The following is a 23,513-nucleotide window of genomic DNA, read 5'->3' on the forward strand; positions in this document are numbered from 1 at the left end:
ACACCAACAAAAGGGGGTTTAAAGTCTGTAAACTTGACCGCATAAGACCTGTTTAAAAGCATATTTTTAATAGTTTTGGTTTTAGTTAAGAGTAACAACGCTGACATTGAGTATTACAGATGTATAGTGTAGCCAGGATGTTTTTTATTGAATACAATGTACCAGACTAGTTTTATTTTTGTAATATTATTTTAAAATCACCCTTTTATGTTTATGTTTTGAATATATGAAGAACAAAAGATGTTCGACAGAATGTTATGTAGAATTACAGCCTCATTCACCTTCATCTTTTTTTTTCCATACAATGAAAGTGGATAGCAAGGCTGACATTCTGCTAAAATGCCCTTTTGTTTTTCATGCAAGAAAATCAGTGATGACAGAATGTAAATATTTTTTGGACTGGAATATCTCTTTGAGCCGCCAGACCGCTTAGAACAAATAAGCAAAACAAAAGAAGTGTCTTTTGGAATGCTATCATATCATTTAATTTTAAATTAGAAAATGTATGTTTAGTATTTACAGGAATGTGTTTACACAGTAGCCATGCACCATATACAGGATTTGCTGACATCTATAGCCCAAAGCCTGTAAAATCAATTTAAATCAGGAAGAATTTAAATGAGAAACAAAAGCCATAACAATGTAAACCCCATAAATCATTCAATTTTAAACATTTTGTTTTGCCACATTTCAAACACAGCATGAAACACATTGCCTGTGAAATTTCTATGCAAACACAAGGTAACACCATGAGCTGATGATGAATGTAAATTTGACTTTGGTAGAATTGCATCTCATAAAACAGGCACTATTCAGATTACACTGCAGAAGAACAAAAATCCATGAATACTATTCAACTAATCTGGGATAAATTAATATAATACACAAGCCTTGAAGTTCAGGACTGTCTGATTAAAACTACAACTTAAAATAGACCGCATTTGAAAACTACACTACAGCTAAGTCTAGCTTGTTGAACTCCATACTACAGGGAAAAGCTCCATGAAGTAGCATTCATATACTGAACAAAGTACAATCCCCGTCCTGAACCAGCTGAAATGTTCTTTCTCTTCATAGTGTGAGGCTGTAGTGGTTGTTAATGCATCCCTCACTTTGGCTAGAGCTGGCATGCCAGCCTGTCCTGCATGTATCTAAAAGACTTGTTTGTTTGAGCTCAAGTACGATCTGGACCAAGTCCACATGAACGAGACTGCCTTTCTAAAAGACACATTCAGATGCCCACTTACAACGGGACAAATTTGAAAGGCGCCACAACAGTGAATAAATACTAAAACAAAAAACTATACCCACAAAACTTCAAGTTTCTTATTTGCCGTTACAAAGATGCTTGTTTTCTTCGTTTTTTTAACAGATTGCTAAAACAGACTAATTATTTACACAGAAACACAAAGACAATGTTATGTGATAAAAACTATGCTTAGAACAGGAATCCTGTCCATGCGATTTGACAAGGCCACAGTACTCTAACCAAAGAGTAACCCATGAACATTCATCATACAACCTCTGGACAACAGGCTTATTTTATAACCTATTTATACTCCAAAGATTAAAAGTAAACTAATATTTGTGCACATGTGCTTTAAATCCAAATCAAACCGTTAGCTGTAAGGCACAGCCACGTCTAGGCTGCTGATGTCACAGGGCTACCAACAGTGGAGAGCATTACCAACAAAAGCTTCGAAAGCAGCCAATATGATTGACAGATGGCCTTATTTTTGTTCTGAGTGACAATGTTCTTAGCATGAAGTACCAGCATAATTTAATTGGACTGATATAACTATCTTGGGTTATATTATTATTATTCATAATGTTACATTTACAATATTCTAACAGCACAGTCTTATTTATATGACATCATAACAGCATGATGTCACTTCTGTGTCTTAAGTGAACTGCATTGCACTTCACGTAACATCATTCATGCAGCTGTTGTCTATGTACTGTATGATCTCTGTGTGTGTCATTCAATGAAGATGATTTGTCACTATAAGCTCAGCTCGGGTCTGATCAGTCATGTGCTCCTTTAGTCCTCCTCTTGGCATATGGCAACCCACGTCAAGCCTGATCTTGGCTTGCTGTGACCCCAGCGATGACCCCAACTGTTAAGGGCTGGAGGGTGAGCAGTGGTCTCCATTCACAGCTGTGCCTCGTGCCTTATGTAGAGCTGCCTGGATCCGGAAGTGAGTCCGTGATTCCATGGAGTAGTTTTTGTAATTTTGCCTGGCAAAGAAATCATGGTTAATAGTGTTCAAGACTAACAAGGCAACGACTTTTAATATCAATGTAATATTTGACTATGCAAATTGGGTCACTCCACACATTATATACATTTGCTATCTTAGAGGTACAAAACAATCACTGTCAGTGTCAGGACTGTACTTACTTGGCAGTCTCCAGAAGTTTGATGGCCTCCTCTGTTCTGCCCTGCTCCAAACACAGTAAACCGTGTTCCAGAAGTGCATTGGGCACCAGGTAGTGGTCATATTTAATCTGACTCTCACTGTACAAGTACAAACATACAGAGAGAAGGAGAGCACTTGTGATCTTGCTATCTTTAAGAGTGTTTAAAACATATTTTCTATTATCTGTGACATACTGGAGACTAAAACATGTATCGTTTCCTATTGTGTACAGAAAAACCACAAACACTTCTCTTTAAGTAGGTGTGATTTGTTGTACAGTAAAAGAGCAAGACTGACTTGCAGAGGACGAGGGTGAAGTAATGTTCAGCTTCTTCCTTGAAACCCAAGTGTTTGAGACAGAGCCCCTTAAGCAGACTAACCACACACTGGTCATCTGTGGTGAACTCGGTCCCTGAGGGCAAACACACAGAGACATTTTTGTTACAGAAAAAAAAAAACACTAAATGAGATACAGAGAGTGTCTGTGTGGATGATTTTTTTTTTTTCAATGAAACACACTGTTACATTGTTACTTTTTGCTGCTCATGGTAATTATTATCCGTTGTTGCAAAGTATCATTTGGAATGACATGAGGAAATAAATAATTAGATTATTTTGGGGTGAACTATTATTTAAAAAGTGGACACCAGCATAAGCAGTACTGTATTGTATGGAAGGAGAATTTACTTGGATGTTGCTCAAGCGTCTGCTGGGCCTCCTCAAGGGTCTTCAGCATGCCCTCTGTCAGGTCCTTGTGCTTCCCAATGACAGTGTAGCCATTCCAGATATACATCATTTCCTGTCGTGCAAACATACCCTCACAATGAGTATGAATTTTAGACTGTGTCTTGTCCAGGTGTTTCCCTTTGTTTTGCAGTGGGATTACACAAATAAGGATGGTCTAATTCCATACTCTTTGTTAATTTAAGGGCTTTTCAAACAGGATGCCTTCTTACATATAAAAATAAAAAACGGCACACAATAGAATAGAACAGGAAGCCCGTTTTTGGATGCAATACACTAGTGCCAATGTACATTATCAGACTTGACACATCTGAATGGCAACTCCAAATGCAGTGAGACATGACAGCCAAAGATGCAAGAGGAAATCCTGTGTGAACTATGCAAAAAGACAGTTGCAGTATCAAATAAATATACAGAGTAAAATCTGTGCAAAACTGAACACTGACCAATGGAGGTGCAGGAAGAGGAATGGCATTATCTGTATTATAGCGTCGAGCTTTTCTGATGGCAAACTTCTCTGTGGGCAATGACTTCCCAGCTATTTTCTGCTTCAGACTGGGAACTTGTCTGAAAAGTGAAAAAAAAAGATCACAGCATCAGTAAAGTACATATGACGTCCATTTTATATTTGCAAGAGGATGGGCTAAATTAGACGTTCAAATTAAATGTGAGATAAAATATTTGGGCATTTGCAATGCTTTTTTTTTTAACTGAATGATATTACTGTACAGGCTGTATATGATATAAATGACATTTTACTGATCTGATCTGTCATGTTGTTTGGTTTATAGGTTTATATTTAATCATGTGATTAAATTCTCTTCTGAACAAACATGAACATTCACACTAAAATACACCATTCCCTTGCCATTACCTAAACAAAGCCACCTCATTCTCCCCGAACGGCTGGCATTCCTCACGACTCAGCATGCTGAGGTAAGCTGCTTTCATATACGCATATGTGGCCTGAAAAAAGTGTGTGTGAGAAAAAAAAAAAAAAAAAGCAATGAGTTCTGAACTGCATAGTAAACACAAACATCCCTGCAGGAGATTAATTGTCCTCAGCCTCTATTTGTTACATCAGCAAACCTTTTAAACCCAGAGTAAAATCTTTATCATCTAATTTTATTAAAAAGTGAGTTCATTATATACATGCATATTCACACACACACCCACATATATATATTTATAAACAAACAAACATGAACTGTTTCATGAACAGAATATCATCGCATTAGAATGATTTCTGAAGACTGTAATGACTGCTGAAAATTCAGCTTTGCCATAAGAGGAATTAATTAAATTGTAAAATAAATTAAAATAGAAAAGAGCAATCTTAAATTTTAATATAAATTTTTTAACACATAAAAAAAAAATCTGACCTTAAACATTTAAATTGAAATGTATAAATAAACAGGAAATTCAACCCATTTTATTTCAATAATCAACTCTTCAGTGCAGCAGTCAACTGTGTATTTTAGGGTTTCACCTTAGACCATGCGTTCTCTTTGCTGAGCAGGTCTGCGTAGAAGTAGGCCATCTTCCAGTGCCTTTTATAGGTGAAACACCACATCAGTTCCCAGTAACACATGTGATGGAACTGCTTCCAGTTCTGCTGAGCTTCACAACACTCCTCAAAATGCTTGATGGCCTTCAGAACAAGAACGTGCATATGCACACAGGCAATTAAAAATAAAAAATAAGAATAATATAAAAATCAAAAGAACACACTCCTTTTTTATGCATTAGATAAAAGTAAGTATCACTTACAGCATCCAGATTTCCTTTAATTACCTCTATTCGACCAGCGAAGAACAGGAAAATGGATCCCTGACAGAAACACAGCAGTTGTCAGATTTACAATTCATACTCTAATATTTAATAACAGTGATTTTAGCAGCTGTTTGTATCCTAATGTAAATGAAAGTGAAAGTGTTTTAAGATTTTTGACTGGAAACTGTTGCATTTGAAAATGGTGATTAAGTACCGTCGGATACTTTTTCAGATAAGGCTGAAGCAGTTTTTCTGCATCTTCCACATCTCCCTCTCCAGTGCCTAAAGGACACACACAGGCATGGATAAAATAGAGATTGTTACTTCTGATGTGCAACATATGAATTAAAAATGCAATTCAGAAGCAATCTTCTCTTACCCAAAATGAAGCTCATGAAGGTGTGGTAGCAAAGCAACAACATGTTACAAAGGAAAGACCGAAAAGTCTGTTCAGCAGAGCCCTCCTGGAGCTGCTGAAGACCAAACTCCTAAAACACACACATATGTACACAGTGTTTGAACTCTCATTCTGACGGCACCCATTACTGAAAAGGATCCGTTGGATAGCAAGTGATGTAATGCTACATTTCTCCAAATCTGTTCTGATAAAGAAACAACCTCATTAACATTTTGTGTGGCATTAGGGTAAGTACATTTTCAGCAAATTTTCATTTTTGGGTGAACTATTTCTTTAAGACAGACACAACACACAGTAAATCATTCACACTTGTGTCTTTCACTTCATTCTAACAAGTATAAAAAGCATCGTCATGCACCTTGACACACTTTATTGCTAAGACAGACAGAAAGCAAAAACAGCCAAGCTCAGATCAAAATTCATTTGTACACGCCAAATGAACCGAAGCCAAACTAAGCTTAGTACTACACAATACTCACTTTGTTACCAGAGAAGCCCACAAATTCCAACAACCTGAGAGTCCGTGTTGGCAACAAAGACAGCATCTGCGATAAACACAGGTGAGGGGTTGAGAAAACAGACTTGCCCTCACTAAACTATGCTAGGATTAATAAATGTTCACGTTTGATTTAAGAGGGAACATTTAAAGGTTTTTAAGGCTAAAACACACGAAAACATGACATAACGCACTCACCAGGTTAAAGGCCCCGATCCCGAGCTTAACGCCTCCCTCAAAATGTCCATGATTGTCACCTTGAACATAACTTGCAGACTTCAGGACTGTATGCAGCTCTCTTGCAATTAACACAAACACATGTTAAAATAAACTTACAGATATACTGTACTAGTATTATTGGGCTAGTATAGCATTTATTAATATTTTGAATTCTCTTTTATTTTACTTTTTATTTTTTTGTCATTTTGTTATGTTTTTGCCTTTTTAATTCATTTTTGTTTTTGTATATTTCAAATCAGTTTTAAGTTACTTTTATTAAAATTTTAGTTGTAGTTATTTGTTTAAATGTTAAATGAATTATAATATTTATATGTAATATAAAGCTTTCAGTTATATATATATATATAAACCACACTGCAGCGGGTCTTACTTGTATATTTGATAGCTGTTTCTCACTTTCATTCCTCCCTTGATGAAGCTGATCATATTTTCATCCTGAAAGTAAATAAATCTTGAATAGGCAACATAGCTTTTTCCACGATAATATATTTTATTCACATACATGATAACAGGGCAGAGTGGGTTTAATATCAGCAGTAAAAGGTAATCAAACACTGGGACAGACCTGCAGGAAAGTGAGTGCTGCCCTCTGGAGGAGGCATTCAGCATAGCACACTTCAGCATGGAGCTCCTCTGGGGATGACACAAATGTAATTACACTTTCAGATCATCTACACAGCCACAATATGGTCACCATGGGTTGAGGAAGTGATTGCATAAACTGCTATTGTTACAAGAAGAAGCCTGTGATGAGCTTTTGTAAAAGATCTCAAAGTATTAGCATGATTTATTTCTTTACTGATACATACTTATTGCCAATTAATCGTTTAGTGAAATATGTATTTAGGCACCCACCTTCTGTGAAGTTTTTGCTGTTGAAGGAAGACTTTTTACGGTATCTGGAATGACAAACACAGCCGTATCAGTCCTGTCCTAAAACAACACAATGACCTATCAGTAGTGGTTACTACGTCACATGCTCAGTTGGCACAGTTGGCTGAGGTCAGCCTTGTGTTCTCGGTTACAGTCGTAGTGTGTGAAAGCTGGTAGACAAATTTGCACTCAATCCAAAAGTAAAAAACACGGCTTGATTCACTGTGCCCCTAAGGCCATACAAATAGCGCAGTTGGATCTGAGGAGGACACAATGGCTGTCTGGTTTCTGTCTGAGTAAACCGACTCCCCTCTGAGGGACAAACATGAATTATTCTGAGTCAGTTTGGCTTCTATTAAATTTACACAAATACAAGACATGCAGATGAATGCAGAGCTGGGGGGGCTAAGATAAGTAGGCCACGTTCACCCTACAAAGTTTTATGAGTGAAAACCACTGGTCTGTGTATTTATGGAATGCAGAAGTCACTCTGTATCACTCAAGTAACAGCCACAGCAATGTAAACAAGCTACATTGATGTTCACAATGTACACACACATATATATATATATATATATATATATATATATATATATATATATATATATATACTTTATAGTAAAAAAAAAAAAACAGAAGCAGAGTGTTTTGTTTATGCTCACTTTATAAACTGCTGCATTTAAATGATGTAAATGAACAGATACTAGAGATTGTGGAACAACGGCAGGCTGAAAACATAGTTATATGCATAGTTATATGACTCCTAATCTTGTAATCAGATCTAGTCAGATGTAAAGGAGGCAATAAAATGGGTCTAATAAGTCAGAACTGTGGCCTAACGATTAGCACATGCGCTCCAGACAAGCCGACTGGTGGTGCAGATGCAGGAAATGTAGGTTAATATTGATAATTAACTCTTTTTGTGTGTCTATTTGACAATTAGGGTCAATTTGTGGACACATTAATGATTTTAGATTAATAGAGTAAGCAGTTTTCATATATTCTACATATACAAGTCAAATAATAAATTAAAAAATTTTCTATTTCACTGGGATTCTGCTTTGTCTTTCATGATCTATTAATAGTAGTTTTAGTATTTGAGATTAATGAATGCATAAATAAAAAAAATTATACATATTAATGAGGGGGGGGGTTGTTGGCTGTCTTACGTCAGTAGTTCTACATTTTTGGCTAGAACAACTAAATTAGTAAATGTTTCTGTTTATTTCTCTTAATAATACACTGCCTTATGCATCATCATCATCATGCACATTGTAATGAAAATGCACATTGTTCTTATCTTACAGCATTCCAATTAACTGATTTACCTTATTAGACCAATTAAGATCACTGTAGTTAAGTATATACAGGTATGTATTGTGACAGAACTGCTTTACTGTCCTGCATACGTGGCTATTATTGTTATTGTTAGTGTTATTATTTGGACCAGACGGTGTAATTGATGTGCAGAAAGCTGAAGAGTTTGAGTGTGATCAGCTGAAAGAGGCATTCCAGCGCTACAGGGCCTGGATGACGTGGCAGAGTCACAGAGGTGTGAGTTGTCTGGAAACACCATGCATACACCAGATTGTCACACCCCTCCAACACAGCGTGTCATAGGCCTCTGAAATTCCTCTGCCATCTGGGATATGCTGATGGCCTGCAGCATTGTGGGATTACCTCACCAATACAAATGTGACATAACAGAGAGGAACCTGAAAATAGTGTATGGATGTTAATAGTAGCACCTGCTCCCAGAAATGGAATGAAAGCCAGTGAAATTAAAATACACCTGCTAGAATGTTACTCTCTCTCTCTCTCTCTCTCTCTATGATATCTATAAATATTTTAAATGCATATTTTTTAATGAACTGGCATCCCCAATATTACATATATATAATAAACAAGATAAAAAAATATTTCAATGTTATATATGCATATTAAAATTTAAAACAACGCACCGTTGACACACAGCCTGTGCCTCTTTCATTGTGTTGCCTGCAGCCAAGATGTCCTCCAGGTCGAAGGTCATCATGGCCTGCATTTCCAGTATAGTGGCATACGTGAGTGCGTGATACATGCTGTCTTTATTCCTGACAAAGAACACAAAGGAGGACGCATTAGATCTATATATACACTACAAAGGAGTGGGTGGTGTAACTTAGTGATGGTAAAAGACGATTCACCTCGAGACACTCTATAATATCATCAATAATGTGAATGAAGCCTGGAAATGTTTGTGTAACCTGAACATTCTGAATACAGTATGGCAACATAATACCAAAAACACTAATACTAATGACATTATGAAAAACTAGCAGAGAAACACTCATTGTCAATTACAAATGTGGATATAGTATTTTGTTAAAATACACTACATTATACAGTTATACACTACAATAAATACATTATTATTTACCCTATCACAATTAAACAAAATTTAGTGTATATGTACAGTGCAGTTTCAGTTCTTTCAGGAGCAGAACAGAATGTGACACTACTGGTCCAACATTCCTGGGTAGAGAGATGTCTGGAACAACAGGTTTACATTTCTTTTCTTTACACAGGTGGAACTGGAATAAAATTAGCATTACAGGAACAGGAATGTGGCATATTTGGCATCTTCTGACCAAACAATAAATGTGATAAAATACCACAAGGGCAACACACATAATGCATGCCAAATTCATACATAGAGGCTTACTTATATCTTTTAAACAGATAATTATGAATTTATGAATATGCCGACTTGTAAGAGTTCTATAAAAAAAAAAAAAGAGTTTTAAAATGCTAATAAGACCATAACAGCTGTTGACTTGCAAACAAATATCAGGCTTTGAAATAGTGTTTGTGCTGTTGTTGTTTCTCCTGGTGAGGTTTTCCTACAAACACTTTCCTGATGTCCAAATCAATACGTATGCATAATGTGTAATTATCCTGGCAAAGTCAAATCAGATGTCCTGCAAATCACAGCAATCACAAGTCAAGAAGTGTGAAAGGAGAGACAGAAACTACCTTCACACAGCAGCACAACACAGCTGTCAGCTCTATTTGGAGTGCTAAATATGTTTCTGTTTATACTCATTTTAGTTATGAGATCTGGCAGCCTTTCAGGTTATGAAATATAAATAAATAAATAAAATAGTGGTTAGAGGGCTTAAAAAAAAAAAAAAAAAGGTACCCCTCCTATTTAAGGAATCGTCCACAGTGGGATTGCAGGAAGATCATCTTAACTATCAGCAAAGTTGTTGTTTTCTAACTCTGAATCTGTACTGACATGGACTCTGACAGTTCTGCTTTTAAGTCAATCTCTCATTCTGCCTCAATTTGTAACTTTCTCTCTTGTACCCTTCATTAGCTCCATGCTTGTAGTGGCCCTGCCCTGCTGGCTGGAATGGGGTGTGACGAGACTAAAACAAACTTATTAGATAAATCACAAAACTTCACTATTGGCAATTTCAAACAGTGAGAAGCATAATGTTTAGTGGGATCCTCTGATTGTCGAATCAATTCAACAGCGTGTCTATGTTTACGTGTTACTTTCTGACCTGATATCCAGACTGACAGATGAAACAGAACTATTTAGCAGAAGTATCCAAAATTAGCACTCGTGGGAGTAAATACTGACTGGTGGGTAAATAAGACAGAGTTGGCTTTATTAGGAAATTCAACTTAATATATGGATTACATTTAATTTCTAAGAGTACTTTTCTGATTTTCATCGAATACAATATAATAAAAAAAAATACATAAATAAATAAAGAGAACCAATAAAAAAAAATCACCATTGAAAGGTGTGGTTTAAAGCTCATTTTGAATCCTGAATGCAACCTATCAAAAGTAGAGGGTCCCAGGGGACAAAGATGTAAAGATGTCAAAGATTACAAAACAGACTGAAAAATTATATAGTTTATTAATACACAAAGGCACACACCCCTCCAAAGCTGTGAGTAGTGAGAAAGGAAGAAATGCGAGATGCTCTAAGATACAGCATACGTATGAAAACAGGGTGTGGTGTGGAAAGAAGAAAAGATCTAGAGATGAATCTCCAGAGAGCTGAACTGATTCAGTAGCTTTTGGATTGTGTGAGATTTCCCTGAGAAACACCCGATGATTGTGGAAAAAGACTCACCTCACAAAATGATGTACAACAACAATTCAATGTAAATTACTAGATTATGCACTTGCGTACTTACTTAAAAGGGTCATATGACGCGATTTCAAGTTTTCCTTTCTCTTTGGAGTGTTACAAGCTGTTCGTGAATAGATAAGATCCCTAAAGTTGCAAAGACTAAAATCTCAAACCCAAATAGGTATTTTTTATAAAAGTTAAGACTCGTCAATGCCCTCCTAGAATGCCTCATTTAGACACGCCCCCACACGTCTACGTCACAGTTTGAGAAGATTTGCATAACGCTGCCCAAACCCGTGAATGAATGTTCTGAAGTGAAGTAAACTTCAATAGATTTCCCATGCTCAGGGAGTAGGGAGCAATGAACACTATGTAGGGACCATCTCAATGGGAACACAGTTCATGCAGTGAGTTCAATTCTAACGATCTGATAATCTGAATCAGGTGTGTTAACAAAGAGAGACATGCAAAATATGCAGAGCTTGGGGATGCAAGGACTGGAATTGAGAACCACTGGTGTAGAGTAGCGCTTGTTGTTTGTTGTTTCTCCGATCATAAATGCAGACATGGTATTATGTTAACACAGTGCGATGCAGTGCAACACATAAAAAGACAGTACAAGTCATTATAATCCATAATTATATCCCCACTGGATGCAACAAATGGCTCGTTTATAATGGGTTTTATTGTTTTTGTCTTGTCTCGCTGGTGTTCTGACTGGGTCACGCATCACAGCACGGTGAGGGGCATAACATTTCTGCCACACGCTTGAGGTGTTCAGCCAATCACAAAGCACTGGATAGCTGGCCAATCAGAGCACACCTTGCTTTTTTTTTAGACTGATTAGCTTTGTAAAAAACAACGCATTTCAGAAAGGCAGGGCATAGAGAAGAAACAAAAATGTACAGTATGCGGAAAATAATACACTGCACCTTTAACACATTTCATTATACCAAATACACAAAATAAGGTTCTTTTAAACAACATCAAATGACCCGTTTAATGTATAAAACCAGATGCAAAACAATTTATACAATTAATACGATTCAAAAGGGATTATGAACAGTGATTCAAACTGATTATGAAACACTACAATCCAAACACACGAGGAGGAATTAAAATAAATAATAGAGCCTCGTTGTGTTCTCAGGTCTGAAGTTCCATAAATGTTCTAAACCTAGAACCTCTACAATCATTAGAGATCACAAAAGAGTAAAGCACAGCAGGCCAAAATCTTATTATGAAACACCCAGGTGGTCTTACCTGCTCTTAAGTCTGGTCAAAGCCTCGTCAAATTCATTTCGCAGGAACAGATCCAGTGCCACCATGCAGTCTTGAAGAGCCACTGACAGGTCAGACCTCTCTGACCTAACACACATAAAAAGAAAAGAACTTAAAATATGCTTATCTTAAACAAATGCTACTTCCCAAGCCTCTGTCTTAAAGGACTATTTCACCCCAAAAATTATAATTTTCTAAAAATATTCCTGTTGAAACAATTGCTCACCAAAGGAACATTTGCTGTGAATGAATGCAATGGTTCAAAGTTAAAATGTTTTAATGATGGGTTTATTTATTAGAAATACACAGCATTTTGCTTCACAAGACTTTAAATGATGGACTGGAATTGTGTTGATTACTTATAGATTGCTTTAGTGTTTTTATCAGCTGTTTGGACTCATTCTGACGGCATCAATTCACTGCAGAGGATCTATTAGTGAGCATTATTTAATGCTGAATTCTCCAAATCGGTTTAGAAAATCTTCAAAAATTGAATGTATTGAAAGAATTGATTTCTTTTCTTTTGATTGTCTATTGATTTATGCATAAACAATTATACTGATGGAGTCTCTTTAGTACCACATTGCAGGTAGGACACAGTAACTTCTGTCTCTTAACTAGACATTACTGCAGTTCAAACCTGCCAACTTATAATACTATTACAGTAACAACAATCAGGATGATCATTCAAACTGAATTTTGAAAAAAAGTAGAGTTGCGGGAAACATGAGTGAAAATCGATTTTTATATTTGTAAATTTAAACTATAATGTGGCATCAAGTTAATTCACTGTACACCATGCTGTAAAAGATGTCTTCATCGTTATGAGGCTCAGTTATCTCCATTAGTAATTAAACTGAAAGTTCAATGAGATTTTACCTACACATTTCAGGCAATCAAACTTAAGCCTTTCATTTTAAGGGTTTGATTTTTTTTTACGATGTACATTACAAAGTATTATGCTCACATAAGCTCATAAATATTGATTTAAACATTTCTATAATTGCATGCGCTAATTTAATGTAATTGTGGGATTGCAGGTGCACTGATAGACAAGACTAGAGCTGTGAGCAATGGGACAAGACTGTACAACTCTTACAGTTCACATAACCACACTCTCTAGAGCTGCAATTAAATTGTAAAAGCATCAGCCCTTTTTCTTTTCTTCGTGGAAGATTAATGAATCACATACTCAATAGGTCTAGTTCCTGGCAATCTAAAGGGGTTTTCACACAATCAGTCAGTAAGATTTATACCTCTAGTAGGATTTTTTTTTTTTTTTTACCTGTTGAAATTAATGACATTGCCTTTTTTTTTAAACATGTTCAACTAATGTGGCCTAATAAGAGTAACACTGAACAGGATGCCTCACGGGGGCTGCCATGTTCTGATCACATGACTAGTCAATTCACAGAATAAATGAACCATTTAAACATTTACACATTTACAATAATGCAATGGCAAACATTTATATGATATATTAATGGAAAATGTACATTTCTAAGCATACAGTGATAAACACAATCATAATTTATTAATGGGAAACAAATCAGTTTTACTGTTTCTTTAGACACATGATGAGAAGACAAATGTCTCAGAGAGGAACATGATCAAAGCCCATTGTATCTCTGTATAAGGGACACATTCTTCAAATTACAGCACCATTTAAAATTAATTTCTAAATTGAGTTGAAATTTGTAATGGTCCTGACCAGTGCCTGCTAAGATTATGGCATGACTCCTAATCTAATAAAAACCCAACAACCACTTACAGTTCTTCCATTCTGAAACATTCTGCGGAAAACAACCATTCATGCAATTCTGTATGTCGATATATGAACTGGGAATTGAAAAAGTATGTAAAAAGACAATAGCTCTGGCCATTCTCCACTGAAACTAATCAAATCAATAAGTGTGACTGAAAGAGAGCCACGTCTTTGCATTCCAAATGAACACAGAACAACACAGACCCTCTTTATGGGATCCGTTTGGCCAGTAACAATGAGATTGATGGCCTGGGCTAATGTCAGGCCTAACTGTTTTAAAATTTACTTACAAAAAATGACTTATATCAGGGTATTAATATTTTATTTGTCATTTTAGACAAAAAAAATAAAAACACTATAGACTTTTAATATCTTCCATTTTGGCCACATCACAGAATCACTGAAACATTTATCATACATTAGTACAGTCAGGTTCATAAATATTGGGACATCGACACAATTCTAATCTTTTTGGCTCTATACACCACCACAATGGATTTTAAATTAAACGAAAAAAGTGCGAGGCACATTTACAAACTGTTGTAATTCCTAAACCGTTCACCTGATTTGGATATAAATACCCTCAAATTAAAGCTGAAAGTCTGTAGTTAACGCACATCTTCATTACAGATCCATTGTGGATTTGGGGGCGAGGCCATGCTGTGCTACTTTAGAAAAGAGGAAGAGAAAACTAGAGGTACACCTAAAAATCTATTTAGGATAAGCAGGATAAAACTGTATATTAAAAGCTAACATAAGCAGTAGCATTTACAAATGACAGCGTATCTAAAAGTATGATACAACAAAAAACATAGGCCTAACATTACAAGCCGTGCTCGCACAAGTTCTGTATGATCCTCTTCAATAATATCCTCAGCTTCTCAATCGGACTTAAACTGAAAAGCGATATTAACGACGCCGTTGTTTACAATACAACCGGAGCACATGCCGCTGAGGTGAGGGGCGGGACATTTAGACACGTACTAGTGGATGTTTAGCCAATCACAACACACTGGGCTAACTAACCAGTCAAAGCCTATCGCCTATTTCTGAGGGAGCGGCTTCATAAATGAAGGAAATGATCAGTGTGTTTTTAGAGAAGGGACAGAGCGGTGTGGAATAAAGGTAAATTATGTGAAAAATAATGAATTTTTTTATTAAAGGGGTCATATAATGCTATTTCAATTTTTCCTTTCTCTTTGGAGTGTTACAAGCTCTTGGGCCATGGAAGAAAATCTGTAAAGTTGTAAAGACTAAAGTCTCAAATCCAAAGAGATATTCTTTATCAAAGTTAAGACTCTAAGACCCCCTAAAATGGCTCATTCAAACACTCCCCCAAATGTCTACGTCATTATGTGGAAATATTTGCGTAATGCCGCCCAAATGTTCACGCAAAGAAAGAAGGCGTGGTTTCAGTATTTTATGGACGACGTTTCGTGAACCTAGGAGAAGAGGTAATTCTGACTTTGCTTCAACAATCTGCCGCTTATGAATCAGCTACTGTAAGTATGTTTTGTTATTAGTTTAAGCATTTGCTATTGAATGTTTAAATGTAGATTTTTGCTTGTGTGTGTGTGTGTGTGTGTGAGAGAGAGAGAGAGAGAGAGAGAGAGAGAGAGAGAGAGAGAGAGAGAGAGAGAGATGGTCACACAGTGGAGTCAGCTGTCTTAACCGTCCGTGGCTTGTGTACTGCAAACACATACGAGCTTCATCACTGTGCCTTTCACACCACTCTGTTCCCCTTTCGGGCTTGAACTGATGGTAAAACTAAGGACATTATTAATGGTCTTTACATTTATTTTGAAAGATGAAGCTCGTGATTATGGAAAGGGGCATTACATTTCTGGCGAATACTTGCAGTGTTTGGCCAATCACAATGCACTGAGTCAGTTGCAGAGCAGACTGCGCTTGTCGGAAGGAGGGATTTTGTAAAAAATGCAGCATTTGAGAGAGGCGGGGCATAGAGGACCTACAATAAATTTACAGTATTAAAAAAAAAAAAAAAGTGTTTTTTGAACATTAAAGCATGTCAGCATATTCTATTACACAAAATAATGATATTTTTAAAAAGCATCATATGACCACTTTAAAAATGAAGCATTAAGATGTTAGGCTGCACCCCAGAAATACAATCAAACATAGAAAAAAACTGTGAACCACCCATTTAAACAGCTGTATGCTAACTCACGCTTTAATCTTTTTGTGTGAAAAATGCTTCAGACACTATTTTTAAGGCTCTTTAAAAGGACATAAGGTGTGATATTTCCTTGATTACAGTTCAAAGACATTCCCATTACATTTTTTTTGTGCTGTATGTGACTGTGAGTGAAGGAGAGACTATACTGAGAAAGAGTAAGAAACAAATAAAAACTGTTTTAAAAGTCCAAAACTATTAACTGCATGATAAAGCCTATTCGATTCCAGTGAAAATGTCCCTGTACTTTTAAGTTAAAAAGAAAACATATCCCTGTATGAGTTTTTGTATTTATATTATATATTAAGTAATATCACATAAGCAAGAGTTTTGTTTTTCAGAATATCAGCATGCAATAGCAAATGTAATATTAATTTTATACAACAGTACAACAATCAAGAAGTTAATTGAGTGAGTTACATTTGACTGAATGATTCAATTAATCATTTATTATAACAGGCACTGGCCGCCAGCTACTGGTGGTTTTAGTGTCAGATTTATCTATCCATGACAGGCCTAAAAACAAGCACAAAAACACACTCTGTGAAATATTGTTTAATTATCATTAGCCTTGCGCTGTTGATAAAATCACATTTTTCAACCGTGCTATTCGAGAAAAAAAACAACACTTGTGTGATATTGCTCACGCTATTCGTGTGATATCCCTTATCATATGATATAAATATGCTACAGGGGCATTTTTTTGCCTTAAAGTCTTTTGTCTTAAAGTTTAGGGGCATATAACTACATTATAAGCCACATCACGCAGTTGTTGTTGCACTGCATCATGTTTTTCAACAGTCAACTGTGTGAAGTGTAAGATGACGTTAAAACGTGTATATAAATAGTTAATTTTTTTATCAAAATGCATTAATGTAAGTATTATAATTATAATATTGACCATGTTTCCTCCTACTTTTGTGCAGTACAATGCCCAAAACTGATGTAAACTTAGTCTTACACCCTAGAATGAATTTACTGGCCCTGAAAAGTTTAATTAAACCTTATATTTCTGTAAGTAAAACTAGAACACAGTTAGCAACAATTGGCTTTATGCATTTCTCATCCCCCACAGGCAGAACAGAAAGTGAATTTCCTCCCTGATGCTGATATGTGATATCAGAGCAGGATGATTTGATGAATGAAGAACAGTGCATGCTACACTGAGCCAGGCTAGCAAAAGGAAGTGGTCTGAGATTGGTTCAGAAGCTACGGGAGAGGTGAAATGAACCTCTGTACTCCCTGTACCTTACAGTGCTCACAAACTAAATATGGTGATGCTAAGTGATTCTGAAGAGCTGATGGCGCCTGGGGACTAACTGATTACTGATGATCATCACTGGAAAAAACGAGCTGACTCTAAAACACACACAAATGCACATGCCCTGTGCTAAGAGACTAATACTCCAACAACAATTAGAAAAAACTGTGCTCTACGCTTTAACAAATGAATCCGACAACACGAGCAGCTCTGAAAGCAAGGGCATACAAAACGATTACCTGTGTAATATTTCCAAACCGTTCCTGTTTTTCCGGTTATGCAGGCTGTAAAAGCATTCTCCTTTTAAGAACACTTAATAGTCCTCAATCACTGCTAAAACACACATTCACACAATAGCATGCTCTCAGCTGTGTGACGTTCTTACCCGTTTGACAGACTTTCTGCCTCTCCTGACATTTTCATCTGGTACAATGAGATCGAGGAGTGCAGTAAAGCGAGAGAAAGGAGGAATAAAATGAGAGAGAAGAGAAGCGGAGTAATTCACAGTGTATGAGAAAAGGCCTTCGCAGTGGTTGCTATCAGCAGAGCAGCAGCTTCCCTCTGGCTACAGCGCGCACACACACACACACACACACACACACACACACACACACACACACACACACACACACACACTCTCTCTCTCACTCACTCAAGCTGCAGAGAGGACAGTAGGAAAGGAACACAGAGCTTAATAAGATTGGGATGACTATCACACAGTGAAAAAGTGAATATTCTCATTGCTTCTTTCTCGCTGTCTCCCCGCCTTCCAACAAACACCTCAGCCTCCTCCTCTTCTCAGTATCAAACATGCTATACACTACATCCTGGGCTCTGATTGGTCAATGATGCAATGGAGGTGGATCCAATTTCTTAAGAATCCACCTAGCTAAATTCTCCTAAAGTGGGCATCATGCTTCTGCAGTCAAGTGACAACCTGAACTCCACAGCGGTCAATAACATTCAACACAATAACAGGCCATTAAATCAGTGCTGAACAGTGGGGATCATGAGACATGGAAGACAGATGCAGACCGCAGAACCAGCACAAGGAAGTGACACAGATTGTGGCGTGATGAGGAGAGGGGGTGTGTCACAATTCGCTGGAGCAGTGATCCTCAAATCTGGCTCGCAAGATCCACTTTCCTGCGGGGTTTAGCTCCAACCCTAATCAGACAAACCCACCTGTGATTTGCAATGATCCTGAAGACATCGAGTAGCAAATTCAGGTGTGTTTGATTAGGGAAAAGTGGATCTCGCGAACCAGATTTGAGGATCACTGTGCTGGAGCAAGGAAACAAAGAGTCTTTAATAATCCAACAGGGAGACACAGAGCACAAGGATGACATTTAAGACCAGACAAGGAAGCATGAGGCAGACTACATATTTATACTGAACTTAATAAGGGACAGACAGGTGCAGGGAATTAACTAATAATGAGACAACGAGAACAGGAACATGACCAAATAAGGGAACACTTAGACAGGGGCAAAGCAGGTCAATAAACCTGACATATCGCCACCTCCCGAAGAACAACAGAGCTCATGCTGAGCTTTGAAACCAAAAACAGCAGACAGGAAAATATTAAAATGGATATAAGAGCAGACAACCCATGACAAAATCCAACACTATTGAAATATGTACTGTAAAAAAAACTAAATTTTAAATAGAGTACAGTTCAAAAGTTTGTGGCTGGTAATGTTTTTTTTTTTTTTTTTTTTAGAAATAGTTTATGATGATCACCAAGCTGCATTTATTTGATCAAAAATACAGTAAAAAATGTATTTTTTCAATAAAAAATATTATTGTCAATTAAAATACCTATTTTCTATTTGAATATAGTTTAAAACGTAGTTTATTCCTGTGATGGCTATTGCTTCAGTCTTCAGTGTCACAAGACCCTTCAGAAATCATTCTAATATGCTGACTTGTACTCAAACTTTTTTCAATTATTATTATAAATGTTGAAAACAGTTGTGCTGCTTAATATGTTTGTGGAAACAGTGATACTTTTTTTTCAGGATGCTCTGATAAATAGAAAATTCAAAATGACAACATTTATCTGAAATATAAAGCTTTTGTAGCATTATGAATGTCTATAAGGATCAACTTTTGATCAATTTAATGCATTCTTGCGGAATAAAAAATGTGATTTCTTTGAAATAAATACTGTATATAAGCTTATTTGTTTAAAAAAGTCATCTGTACAGATTAGACCGATGCACAATTTATTGTTTATATATATATATATATATATATATATATATATATTTCACAGAGGTAATTAGGAGTTTCTGATGTAATGCATTGGTACAGCTGGCCCTGCAACGCACATCCACATACAAAGAAACTAAACGACTGGAATAATGAACGCTCCCTTGAGCAGGAGTTGCTAATGTGGACTGATGGAGGGAGAACTTTGTGGACGTGTTGGTTTTGCAAATCTGCAGAATATACATCAATAACTTGCAACCATAACCATCAGCCCTGTGATTTTTATATTTACATTTCTAAAGAAAATGCTAATGGAATTTGTCCATGCAAAAATATTTAACACATTGCTTTCATCACAAGCTATCTTATCTGCATGTACAGCCATAATGTTGTTGTTCTATGCATTTCAGTTCTAGATCAAAGTAATAATGATCGTACAGTAACCTTACAGTAAGACAATCTGATAAGAAAAACGAAAATTAGCCTCGTGTTGACTAATGTGATGGAGCTTCATTCTGTATTGGATTTAGTGTAGCTGATGTGGAAGCCATCTGGAGTGAACCTTTGAATAATACATGTGGAGGATGGTAGGAACCTGCCCTTTATGAGAACAATCATTAAATCTCTCAAATGAGATCTTACCACCATAATCTCCACAATGTAAGAGTATGTAATAAAAAATAGATGTTACTAGTATCGACAGTAACTTCAGCTTCAAAAAATTTACTATTTCTCACATGATCAGTACTAATTTATGCTTAAATTATAGTTCAGTACACATACATAATGCAGTGCATTATGGGAAGTAACTTGATAGTACCATCTTACCTGTTGCAACACAAAGGCTAATCTGGCTAGTGGTTTTCATGTTCACTTATGCATGAACAAGCAAGATTCTACATCGTTTTTTTAAACAAAACATGACTGTGCAGAGCAAAGTGCAAAATGATATTTCAAAAAAAAAAATGTGGAGGCGGAAACCTACTCATAATCAGTGATGACAGGGTCCAGCCCGTCTTTCTCTATATTAGGTGCCCTAAAAAATAAGAAAAAAAAGGAAACAATCTTTTAGTTACTGCCACTATTATCACCCAAGAACTTCTCAAATTAAATTTTTATGTTGACTAAATACAGGTAAATAGCATTTTTTTTTTATCAGTTAATAGAGTCTGTGTGCTTAAATGTGTTTCATTTCAAATTGTTGTCAGAGTCACAGACAATAGATCTTGTGTGGAAACATGGGTTGATTTAAAGTGTGGCAATACTCACTCAGATGGAGACGTGGGGCTGTCCAGTGACTCTTCAGTCTTGAGTTGATCCCTAAAAGCAGATGAAAGCATGGGAACAAAATCTGATCTTTTATTCATAACCAATTTGAGCCATTATTTACTTTGCTTCTTGAATACATAAAAATATCTGGGGAAAAGAAATCTCAAGATCATATTTCATCAGCTTTGAACAGTTTCCCTAAACATGAAACCCAGTGTCTCATTATTAAGACAATGTGTGCACATTTAATGAACAATTAGTAGCACTAACTGAAACTTTATTTCCCATTTAATCGCTATACAAATAGTTGTATGTTAGAAATTCATAAAAATAAATCAGCGATTATTCAATTTAGCAAAAGGAACATTTTTTACATGTAACAAATTACGTTCTGAAAGGAACGTCTACTTCTCTGTCATAAAACAATAAACAGTTAAGCATTAACAGACAGCAGCAAGCAGCACCTGTGATGTCATTTTTTATTTATTTTTTAACAGGAAGGTTGGGTTATACCATGACAGAACAGGTATCATCCAATCAGCTTGCTCCAAATCTCATCCATGTTATGACATCATCTGCTAAATTTTTTGTTTTGCCATAGGCCTTTTGATTAACCTAACAGTCTCTTACCATATTTTTAAGGCTCACATTACTCTGCAATATACTAATGATACAGTTTCATATTCAGTAGAAAATTAAATAGTATCATTTCGAATGAGTCATAATCGTTAATACTCTAACAGGCCTCAAATGACTGCATATTCTATGGTACCATTATATTAATGAGAATCATGGCACTTAGCTAAAAAGTATGTAATTCCCAAACTTCATTTCTTTTAGGACTCTTGTTTCTGACGAGGGGTCCATGAGGAAGGCTATATAAACCAAATGTTTACAAATGTCTTTTCATTTCATTACAAATAAAACTCAGACAAATTATATGTCCAGCATTACATTTATTGTACTTATTTAAATCTAATTGTGTTGTGTTATAAATGTCTTTTCATTTCATTACAAATAAAACTCAAATTATCTGTCCAGCATTACATTTATTGTACTTATTTAAATCTAATTGTGTTATAGTACAGTTTTAATACTGAGGCACTCCCAAAGAAAAAGAAGAAGCAAAGAGCAGCAAATCCCATCACTTTCAATTAAATAATTAATGCATGTCCTGTTTTCACATTAAAAGGTTGATTTTGGATTACACTTACATTATATCATGCATAATGTAATATTCAGCGGTAACATAACATACACATTTATTTTTGTTTATTTTCATATTTCAATATACAACGACAAATCTGTCTGTTGAGCATTATGTTCTTTCAATTAAAATTAATAAAGTGTTCCTAAATATTCCTACCATCCAAGTGACTATAAATGCCATTTGTACTGTGATGTAAGGAGGCAGTGATATGTAAGAACACAAAGTTTAGATATACACATCAACTGAAACCATAACACTGAAGTCCGTCATTTTCTCATTTATGCAAATTATCTTCCTGTATCTGCCGCACGGATTTCTTTCCACCTGAGCAAAAAGTGAAAGTTAGCAAACCTACTTTTTGTCGTCATTCTTCTTGTTGCGTCTCCAGAAACTCATTCCAAAGAGGAAGGGATGACGGAAAATCCAGTAAGACAGTGGAGAGTGTGCTGGTCACTACCTGGACATTCGTTAACGTTACCTGTCCTTGCTACCACAGGTGAGCACTGCACTTCTGCTCGAGAGGTAACAGCGGCCGTGTGTTTCTACACTGACTTTTTCAACATGTGAGGCAGACTGGGAGGTGTGGAGAAACCAATTTCCACAAATAAAGAGATCCCTTGCGAAAACTGCTGGAATGCTGCGCTGCAACTCTTCCTTGGTCTTAAAGTCCTCCAGGTTCACCATTCACAAAGTCCTACGAGTATTTTTGCAATTATACAACGAATTGGGTTACTTTATCACTGTTGCCGCGGGTTGTTTTTATGTCCTCGGCCTGAAAACGTGGTATGTAGCTCACGGAGTGCGAATTTTACCAGGGGAACCCCGCCAAAACGTGTATTTTACGCCCCGGAACGCGATTTTTTTACGGGGAGCCCCCGTCGAAATGCGATTGGGGTCGTTTTGAGAAGAAATTGGGCGGGTGTTGTTGTGGAAACCTGGCAACCCTTTCTATCATATTCCCAGCTGCTGCTATGGTCAACACCTTAGGCAAACTTAATGAAATTTTGTGGTTATAAAATCAAAATTTTTGTGTTGTGGCTTGTAGTCTGTCTAGCTTTGAATACTTCTTTCCAACCTGATCCAATCACAAAACGTAGCTATTTTATGAGGTGGCAGTTTCATAGGAATGCATACAATAGGCTATAATTCGTAAGAAAATGTGCGATTTCTTAGAAAACAGCAAGTACAAAAAGAAGCAAGACCTTATATTTTTAATAGTT

The 23,513-nt window shown here is 36.3% G+C and overlaps 1 protein-coding gene across 2 annotated transcripts; it reads right to left on the reverse strand.

Annotated features, from left to right (window-relative positions):
- Positions 1-81: 81 nt before the first annotated feature.
- Positions 82-23,117, reverse strand: LOC113069838 (tetratricopeptide repeat protein 39A-like). Of its 2 annotated transcripts, XM_026242888.1 has the most exons (20): positions 22,649-23,117; positions 21,084-21,134; positions 20,800-20,850; positions 12,363-12,467; positions 8,929-9,060; positions 6,950-6,993; positions 6,660-6,727; positions 6,465-6,529; positions 6,053-6,152; positions 5,838-5,903; positions 5,320-5,428; positions 5,155-5,222; positions 4,938-4,997; positions 4,657-4,818; positions 4,042-4,133; positions 3,614-3,734; positions 3,111-3,222; positions 2,721-2,835; positions 2,405-2,521; positions 82-2,241 (listed from the first exon to the last, which is right to left on the reverse strand). In XM_026242888.1, exons 1-20 carry the CDS (start codon positions 22,687-22,689, stop codon positions 2,124-2,126), a joined length of 1,797 nt encoding a protein of 598 aa, XP_026098673.1. In that variant the 5' UTR covers positions 22,690-23,117; the 3' UTR covers positions 82-2,123. The 2 variants fall into 2 exon arrangements, with proteins under 2 accessions (XP_026098673.1, XP_026098674.1); XM_026242889.1 differs by lacking the exons at positions 20,800-20,850; positions 21,084-21,134; positions 22,649-23,117 and adding an exon at positions 17,986-18,175.
- Positions 23,118-23,513: the final 396 nt, after the last annotated feature.

Source organism: Carassius auratus, unplaced genomic scaffold (assembly GCF_003368295.1).
Source record: "Carassius auratus strain Wakin unplaced genomic scaffold, ASM336829v1 scaf_tig00002576, whole genome shotgun sequence".
In the NCBI taxonomy this organism is placed as follows: domain Eukaryota; kingdom Metazoa; phylum Chordata; class Actinopteri; order Cypriniformes; family Cyprinidae; genus Carassius; species Carassius auratus.